Source organism: Patiria miniata, unplaced genomic scaffold (assembly GCF_015706575.1).
Source record: "Patiria miniata isolate m_02_andy unplaced genomic scaffold, ASM1570657v1 HiC_scaffold_25, whole genome shotgun sequence".
Taxonomy (NCBI): Eukaryota; Metazoa; Echinodermata; class Asteroidea; order Valvatida; family Asterinidae; genus Patiria; species Patiria miniata.
Window position 1 is genome coordinate 4,266,881 of NW_024037064.1, and position 9,190 is coordinate 4,276,070.

The window sequence follows — 9,190 nt, forward strand, 5'->3', positions numbered from 1 at the left end:
AACTGTCTCCAGGAACTGTCTCCGAAAACGTGCAAGACTTTGCAAGTGCAATATATACAAATGTATACAGTGTAAGCCACTTCCAGCCGATGAGTGTGGCTTAGAAAATGCTTTGTAATTCATCACGTGTGGGTCAAAATGATTATGCAAAAAAAGGTAAACGGTTACTCGACTGGGAAATCCCCAGATCTCCACATTAAACATGATAACTTTCTGTTCAATGTTCACAATTCCTTTATTATAAAACCAAAGTTTGAAAAGAGATTGGAAAAAAAATAATGGCTCAAAATATAATTTTCATTACTCATTCCATGCGCAACTTACTTAGCCTACGTTTTACTGTAAAATCAAACCTTTGATAAACAAATTTAGGTCTGGTATTTTTCAGTTTGCTTTCCCCTCTTTTTTTTGGGGGGGGGAGATGGGCTGGTGTTGAGAAAGGTACATGCAGGTCCTATGCATCCATAAATATGCTCAGGAATTTACAGGCACTGAGGACTGAAAAGCGGGTCCACACCCTGAAGATGAAACTTCTTGTGATAATACAACGAGACTTGAAAGTGAGCTTGAAACACCGCTCAGCTTTCTGCTGTGTGATTTACCACCAGCAAAAGTTCGTCATTTTATCATCCCGTTTGTGGCGTGATCAAAATTTCTGCGTGGACTTCATTACAGAGTGAATAGAGAATGGCTATTGCGCGCAATGTCAACCTTTAATACTGTGAAATCTTCAAACCTCAAGGGAACAGGCTCAACATTTGACTTAAGCAGAGTTTTGAGTTACATGTAAGCAGGGTTGTAAATCATTGTTATACTACTGAAAGCAATGGATTCTTTGTTTACGAAACAGTTGTTTTTAGTTATCAGAGTTTGACTTATCCAGATTTCACTGCATTGTGATCTCAGGGATGCCAAATTAAAGGGCCCATGTAATGTAATTGTGTTTTAATGCAATCCTTGAAAATGCACCTTTGTGTCCCATTTAACCTCATTTTCTTTTTTGCTGTTTTAAGGGGTAATTTGGTGTTTTTTTGTTTTATGCTAATCCAAATTGTGTTACAGCTATTTCAGCTTGAACAAATTGCTAGAATTTTTGATATTTTGTGGTGAAACTCTTCTTTGGCTGTTCGCCATTGTAAGCCAGTGAGTTACCTTTTCTCACAAATGTTTTCATTGAGCAAATTATGGGTGCTTGAAAACTCCTAAACGGAACAGTTTTAAGTGTTTAAAGAAGTGCGCTTTTCAATAAGATTAGCCAAAAAGGGATCTCAAATAGTTTTCATACATTTAAGGGAGTAGAAAGTTGCACAAATTGTGTGTCTAAAACAATTCATCGCATAGACCCTTTTAACAGAAAATCTGGATACGTTAATTTTGATCCCTGGTAAAGTTTCTCAGTGTACATTTTACTGCATGTAATTGGAAACTTAAACCAATTGGATACATCACGGAATTTAGAAAAAACAAGTCAGGTGTGTTTACAAACACAAATGCCCCGCAACCGTGACTGTTCCCATGACATAACACCTCTCTTTTAACATCAACTTATGTACCTTGGTCACATGGAACGTTCATTGACAGCATTAGTGTCTTATGTAGGTTTTATATGAATTATTCCCTAACTAATCCCTTTGATCTCAGAATAAATACAAGATTTCTATTGTTTTAGCCACTGTGACCTTGACCCTTGACCTTTCGTCCCCCAATGCAATATACCTATTTGGATTACCAAAAACGATCCACAAACCAAATTTGACGTTCACATGTAAAGTATTTCTCAAGTTATCGCGCTGACAAAATTCCTTTTGTTTTAGCCACTGTAACCTTGACCCTTGACCTTTTGGCCCCCAATGCAAAAGGCTTCTTAGGATTGCCAAGGACAATCCACAAACCAAATTTGAAGTTCACATGTAAAGTATTTCTCACATTATCGCGCTGACAAAATTCCTTTTGTTTTAGCCACTGTAACCTTGACCCTTGACCTTTTGGCCCCCAATGCAAAAGGCTTCTTAGGATTGCCAAGAACAATACACAAACCAAATTTGAAGTTCATATGTGTAGAGTATTTCTCAAGTTATCGCACTGACAAAATTTCTTTTGTTTTAGTCACTGTGACCTTGACCCTTGATCTTTCGGCCCCAAATGCAGAAGGGTTCTTAGGATTACCAAGAACACTACACAAACCAAATTTGAAGTTCATATGTTAAGTATTTCTCAAGTTATCGCGCTGACAAGATTTGTCCGGACACACACACACACATTCACACACCCACACACCCAGACTTGTTTCACATACCTAGTGTGGACTTTCCTTTCTTTTCGTGTAGTTAAGGAACACCAGTGGAAAAACTCATTTTTCTCAAACTGTGAAAACTCTTACAACCCAATTTTTTTCAATGATTCCCTTTAGTGTTTCTCTTCATTCTGCTACAGATAAACCTAACCCAAAAATGCCTCTAAACCTGTTTTCCAGAAATGGGGAAACACTGTGTGGACGTGGGCAAGTCCACACTTCGTCGCTGCTACCTACATTATGTGGACGTCTTTTGTTCGGAAGTCCACACTGCGTATGTAAGACAAGCTCACCCCCACACACCCCCACACACACCCACCCACCCACGGAAGGACAAGGCGGAAACAGTATGCCCCTTCGGCTTCGCCGCGGGGCATAATAAATAAAACTGTTTGCAGAAGGAAACAATATGTCGAAATATTGACATGCAGATTGTTCGGTTTTGACGAAAGAATTGTTATGATTCATGTTCATGTATACTCAAATTGTTTACTCATAATGATTTTATGATTTCTTTCAGAAATCACCGGACTTCAGGGGCCGTATACCTTTGAGTGTTTGCAGCAGCAAATAATGGACAGCTACATGTACAAGCAAATTGCAACGACTATTCCTGCACACCCTGTGCTGCAGTCACGTAATGTGGGTATTGAGGAATTCTTTGTTCCTCTGCAACTCATAAAGAACATTCCAGGCAAAACAGAGTCAAAAAGGTTGGTGACATTACCAGAGGGAAAAATATTCTTGGACGAAATGCAATTCATTGCTCTCGATTCCTTGGATGATTTGTTTAATCCAGAAATAGTTAAGGAAATCAAGATTCTTCTTTTTGGCGGGGCCGGGACGGGTAAATCAACCCTGTTAGTGAAAATTGCAAACTCTTGCATTACACTCAGTTCAAAACCCCTTCTTGGTAGATTCGATCTTGTGCTTTGGATAAAGCTGAGGCAAATGCAGCAATCTAGTTGTGTCTTGGATGCCATATTTGACCAACTTCTAGCTCAAAGTACCAAGCTGACAAAACACATAGTGAAAGAGTTCATTGATGATCATGAATCACGCATTGCTTTGCTGTTGGATGGATTAGATGAAATTCCGTCTCATGTTTTACAATCTAAGGAGGGCGTGTACAGGGTTCAGGATATCTTATGCAACAGAGTCCTTACTAAAAGTTTTGTGCTGATCACAACCCGACCACACATGGTGGAGTATGTACTCAGGGGTCACCCAAAATACGCTCAAGTTTACACATGTGGCTTCACATCACAAGACAGAGATCAGTACATCAGATTAAACCTTCCTGATGATGCTGACATGGGAGAGGCATTGATTTCGTATCTGAAAACCAATGAAAACCTCGGGGAAATGTCAAAAGTTCCAATTATTTCCCAGATGATGTGCCTTGTTTGGAAGAATCAAAAGTCATTGCCTGAGAGAATTACTGAGCTATTCGGAAAGTTTGCAGAGGTTCTTTTCATTCGCCGCAGTGAAGATGTGAGTGATCAGCAGCAGATGTCCATCATGATGTCCATCATCAATGGCTTGGGGCATGTTGCATTGCAAGGGTTACTAGACTCTAGAGGGGAAAGACTCGTGTTCGATAAAACTGAATTTCAGGATTGTCAGTCTTGCTTAGATGAGGGTTGTCGTGTGGGTTTCGTTCAACAAGAAACGTTCACAAGTGGTGTGGATGTAAAAGTGCTGGTCACTTTCCATCACAAGTCCATCCAAGAACACTTTGCAGCATGTCACCTGGCAAAATTGCTTGAAGATGACGAAAACAATTTCTGTCATCAGTTGAAGCAGATTGGACCAGGAAAGGTTTATGAAATGGAATACCTGCTGAGATTTTGTTGCGGTAGATCAAGGCAGGCTGCTGGTCTCATTCTGGATCACATACAAGAGATGCAACCTGATGAGAGGAAACTGCAGAGATTGGCTCGGTTGTTTTTGTTGGAGTCTGGTTCAGAAGAGTTGGCTACCAAACTTGTCAGACCAACAAGTGTAAAGTGCACGAGTAATGAAGACATGAAATCACTTTGCTTCTACTTACAGCATGTCACACCGCCACTTGAAGGTACAACTTTTAGAATGCATGTAAGAAAGCATGAGCTAGCCCTTCTTAGTGAAATTCTTGCAAGTGACAGCATGGAGTCAGCTAAGGTTAAAGTGGTTAAGTACAGGTTGTCTGAGCGGGAGACGGAGGAGCTCAGTGGCTTGGAACAAACACTTGGTGTGGTGGATGAACATCACCGTGCTCGATTATACATTTTGGTTTGGATTGCTGCAAAGTCATGGTTTGACGTGGGGCGTGTATCACACAGCCTTTTCCGCATGCAGGAACAAATAGACAGGCTTGGTTTGGTTATGAACCAACGATCACCACATGAGGTTGTTGATCTATGGAAGGCGCTGAAAGGATGCAGGTTGGATTTGCTCGGACTGACTGGCACCGACCTGCATGCACAGGTGAGAGATGTTAGTCACATCTCGTCATCCCTTAGAGTCTTGCAGCTCAGTGCATGCAGGTTAGTCGATGACGATGTGAAGGACCTGATCAGTATCCTTCCCGCTGGGCATGGTTTAAAATGGCTTAACCTTGTTAACAATGCATTCAGTTTGGATGCCATGAGGGCTCTCACCCATCAACTCCAAGGTCTCCCTAGGTTACGTTTGTTATCACTTAGTGAGATCGGCCTCGATCCTGAGCTCATCAGACAAGTTGTCAGTCAAGACCTCCCTCGCCTGAAGGAAATAGAAGAGGGAGAATTCCAAGCCTAAGTAATCTCCCACCAAGTCATAACTCTCACCCTGTTCCCTATGAATGCACCTCTCTCATGATGTGCATTCAACAGAAACAAGTAGCACGTATCAATGGTCAACTTATGTTAAGTCAATGCTCTGCAACTGCCCCCCCCCCAAAAAAAGTAAAATACAACAAAAAGAACAACAATCAATAACAACAAACACTTTCAGAGGACAATAAGGGGCTCGATAATGAATAGAAAAGTCAACAAAAAAGTTTCAATGCAAAAAGAAATATTCAGAATCCTCTTACACTATGAATACAAGTATACCAAACATAGCTCTTCATTCTACTGGAAACCCCCCCCCCCCCAAAAAAAAAAAAAAAACACCAATGAATCAATCAATCAATCAATGTGAAATGTCAATCAAAAGTTCCAGTACAAAATGATTCATTGAAATTTTCAAACATAATGGCATTGTACTAAATATATTCTGGGTGTTAGTTGAAAGTGATATTAAATTGACAATGTATATCAGTTACACTTTGATTCCAATGTTGAGTTCATCCAAACTATCGCGTCATATTCTCTCATTGATTCATTCTGAGTACCAAAGCATAACAATCTACCCCAAACAGTTGTTTCTAATTCATTCTCACACTTCCCTTCACAACTGTTATACAAATTATGTGGTGTCTCATCTACACATCATCTATATCTTGGGTGACCTCTGAGTACTATTTCTTACCACTACCACTTCTTTCAGCACACCAATATACAAGATTATAACACTAGCATCTAATCGCCAATTAAAAAGGAGAATCCACCTCTCCTTCCCATTTCTTTTGAGAAATTATCTTGTATCGCATAATCTTAGGTAAAAGTTGTGTGAGATGTCTTCAACTTTTGTGACAAAGGCCTCCTCCTACCCTGTTATCCGATCAATGTAGTAATATGGCATTCAAACAAACTAATGTGACCACACGCAAATGGCTGCACGACACCCTTCCATAGACCAGTGCTGTGCAAAACTTAGTATACAGATTAATACACCCAACCTCGGGTACTTTTGAATTGTTTTGCATTTAAACCAACAGAAGCACTACATAAAAATTGAAACCCTGAAAAATAGACACATTTTTGACAGAATAGCATTTGCCTCAGCTTATACAAATTAGAAAAATCCTCACAATTTCACGTGCCTCCAAATAGACGTTTCTTTTGAGTGTTTGTGCTTCATTCGTTATGAAATCCTTTCTGTAAATTAATGCAAAATATGCATAAAATGGCAAAAATTACGATTCCAGTTTGCTAACTTTTGTATAGACCTTGATTGTTTATGTAATATACCTTTAAAGTAGTCCAGTTGTGTAAGGACAGTATAATATGGATTTTGTTTACTATTCAACTATAGTCCTATGACCATATTGAGAGTTACTAAACCAGTGTTCATACTGTAAAACAATTGATGTATAGTACATATATACATGTACATACATGTAGAATGTTGCATTGCCAAATGATGCATTTTTGTCAGAGGACAGTCATGTTTGCCCAATCGTTGCGATTGCTGTATACTCAAAAATGTTTCTGTATTTCTGATTATGTTGAAATATATCCCAGGTCGAAATAAAATAGAGAAAAAATATATTTATTTCCCATTGAAAATACATTTTTTATTTTTGTTTTCCATTGTATTTCGCCACCCCAAAAAATAGTGAAAAAATATCTTCTAAAAAAATAGAGCTAAAATAAAGGTAAAATAGGTTGCTATTTTAAAAAATAGCATGCTATTTAAAAAAAATGTTATTTTTAAAAATTACAAAATGGCGTCCGTCCAAACAACTGTTCTAATACGTGGACACTACATGTTAATAGTACACATGTCCATGTGGACAATAAGCATCTTTAGCAGTCCTCAAACATACATGAAGTGAGCAAACAATATGACTGCATAAGAATGGAATAATTGAAAATAAGTCTATTACCATGAACAGTAATAATGCTGTGACAACACAGTGTCCAAACAATTAACATAAATACATCATGCACCATCGAGTATTAAAACAGTTTGGTTCAACATGCTACCGGTGTGCATGCTTTTTCAGCAACATACAGCTTGAAAAGGTACAAGAATGTTACTCATAATTGTCCTGGAAAATGTACTAACCATGTGGTGCGCTAGTCACTCCATTACAGTGATTTGGATGCATTTTAACCACATCTTTATGCACACTTTACTGCAGCTGTGTTTCACAAAGGGCTCTCAGAATGCAACTGACAAAATTCAAACTTTCCACACACACACAAGATGTTTATCTGGTATGCAAATTAAGTGCTTGGCCTTCAGATTGTGTTGTACTGAGCATATGTCCACAAAATAGCAAAAAAATAGTCCATGGTTCTTATAAACATGTGTAAGTGTCCAGAAAATAGACAAAAAATAGACTGGACCACACAAAAATGGCTAAGTCTCCAAAATAGTCATAAAATAGCGTGCAGTTGTAAAAAATAGAAATAAAATAGAGTGGCAACATGTACTTATTTTGATGTAATAGAAATAAAATATATTTTGTTCCTATTTTCTAGGAGAAAATAGCTAAAAAATGTATTTTGAATAGGAAAAAAATAGGATTTTGCCAGAGATTTTAGTACAGTGGACATTATTTGCTTCTGTTTATCATTTCAAGCCTTTTCAAAGTATTGATTGACACTAGATTTGTTTGTTCCAAGTATGATAAATGTTCTCGTACCAAAACTGACGAATGTGATTTATTCACATTCGAAATGTACACGTAATGTTAATACTGTTTAACTGTTGTTGCTTGCTCGACACTTTAAAGAAGATTTCAATTAAAATGAGATTTACATACTGTAACTGCAAATAGCCGAACTGATTGCAATTTTAAACAACAGGGATTGTTTTACTCATTAATTTACACATTTAAAGGGATATGGGCAAAAGCGTAGCCAGGAATTTTTCAGTGGGGGGGAGGGGGGGGTCGCTGGGGGGGGGGGCTGGAACATTTCATGGGGGGGCGTCATGTAGGGGCGTCAATCGTTTCTCAAAAGTGGGGAGGGGGGAAATACCTTGATCAGAACTGATGCGAGCGCGAATCGCGAAGCCCTTTACGGCGTGGGGGTTCGGGGCCCGCTTAAGGGCCCGAAAAAAATGGATTCTAGATGTTCTGTGGTGTGATCTGAAGCAATTTCTTACCACTTTCCTATATGCTTTAACTAATATTTTCTTAGCAAAAAGATAATTATTTGAACATCGTTTTCGAGGTTGGAGTCATTGAATCAGCTATCGGTATTCTGAGCTATAGGTGTGGGGTTCGGGGCCCGCTTAAGGGCCTCGAAAAATTTTGGATTCTAAATGCTCTGTGGTGCTATCTGAGGCAATTTCTGACCACTTTAACCAATATTTTCTAAGCAAAAAATCTGGGGGGGGGACATTTGATATTGTGTCCCCCACCCTTCAAAAAGGGGGGGGGGGGGGGGGGACCAGTCCCCCTGTCCTCCCAGGATTGACGCCCATGGCGTCATGTAGATCAATGATTGTTTTTTTAGAAACTCAAAATCTCAGTGGGGGGCAACTGGGGGGGGGGGCAAGGTTTCATGGGGGGGGGCGATGATGATATGGTTAAATGTGAGAGACGATTTTGTTAGAAATGTGTATGTTATTTGTATTATTTGTTATTGGTGCAAAAATATTTCGGATCTCTTCTTTTTTCTCCCGATATTTTGGGCAAATGTAAGATGTCAGTGATTATTATTTAACATTGTGTACTTTCTATGATTATTATCGTGTAATAAATCATTGCATGCAATGACTTGAGACAATCAAGGAGAAATCTTTGAGGTTAGATGATTGTTGTGTTATGCCTCCATTCCTCCCTCAGTGATGGACCAATCTCCCGCCTCTGAATTCTACAGCTGGGTCACCACTTGGGTTTTGTATAATCAGGCATGCAGGCTTCATAATGAGGATATCAAAAGAAATTCCTTAGAAAATATATCAAGCCAATCGCAAATTTACTTCATGCAATTAAAAGAGAATGATTAGACAGCTAAATCACTGACGGATTCAGAAGCATTTATTGTTGGGGGATTAACAAAGGGGACACAGACAGGCCAGTTGTTGCCAATT

General features: G+C 39.0%; 1 protein-coding gene across 1 annotated transcript; it reads left to right on the forward strand.

The window, feature by feature from the left end:
* Nucleotides 1-2,809: 2,809 nt before the first annotated feature.
* Nucleotides 2,810-5,247, forward strand: LOC119732842 (nucleotide-binding oligomerization domain-containing protein 2-like; the record flags this gene model as incomplete). Its single annotated transcript, XM_038206445.1, has 1 exon — nucleotides 2,810-5,247. A coding segment is annotated over one exon (2,265 nt), but the record flags the coding sequence as incomplete, so codon positions are not given.
* Nucleotides 5,248-9,190: the final 3,943 nt, after the last annotated feature.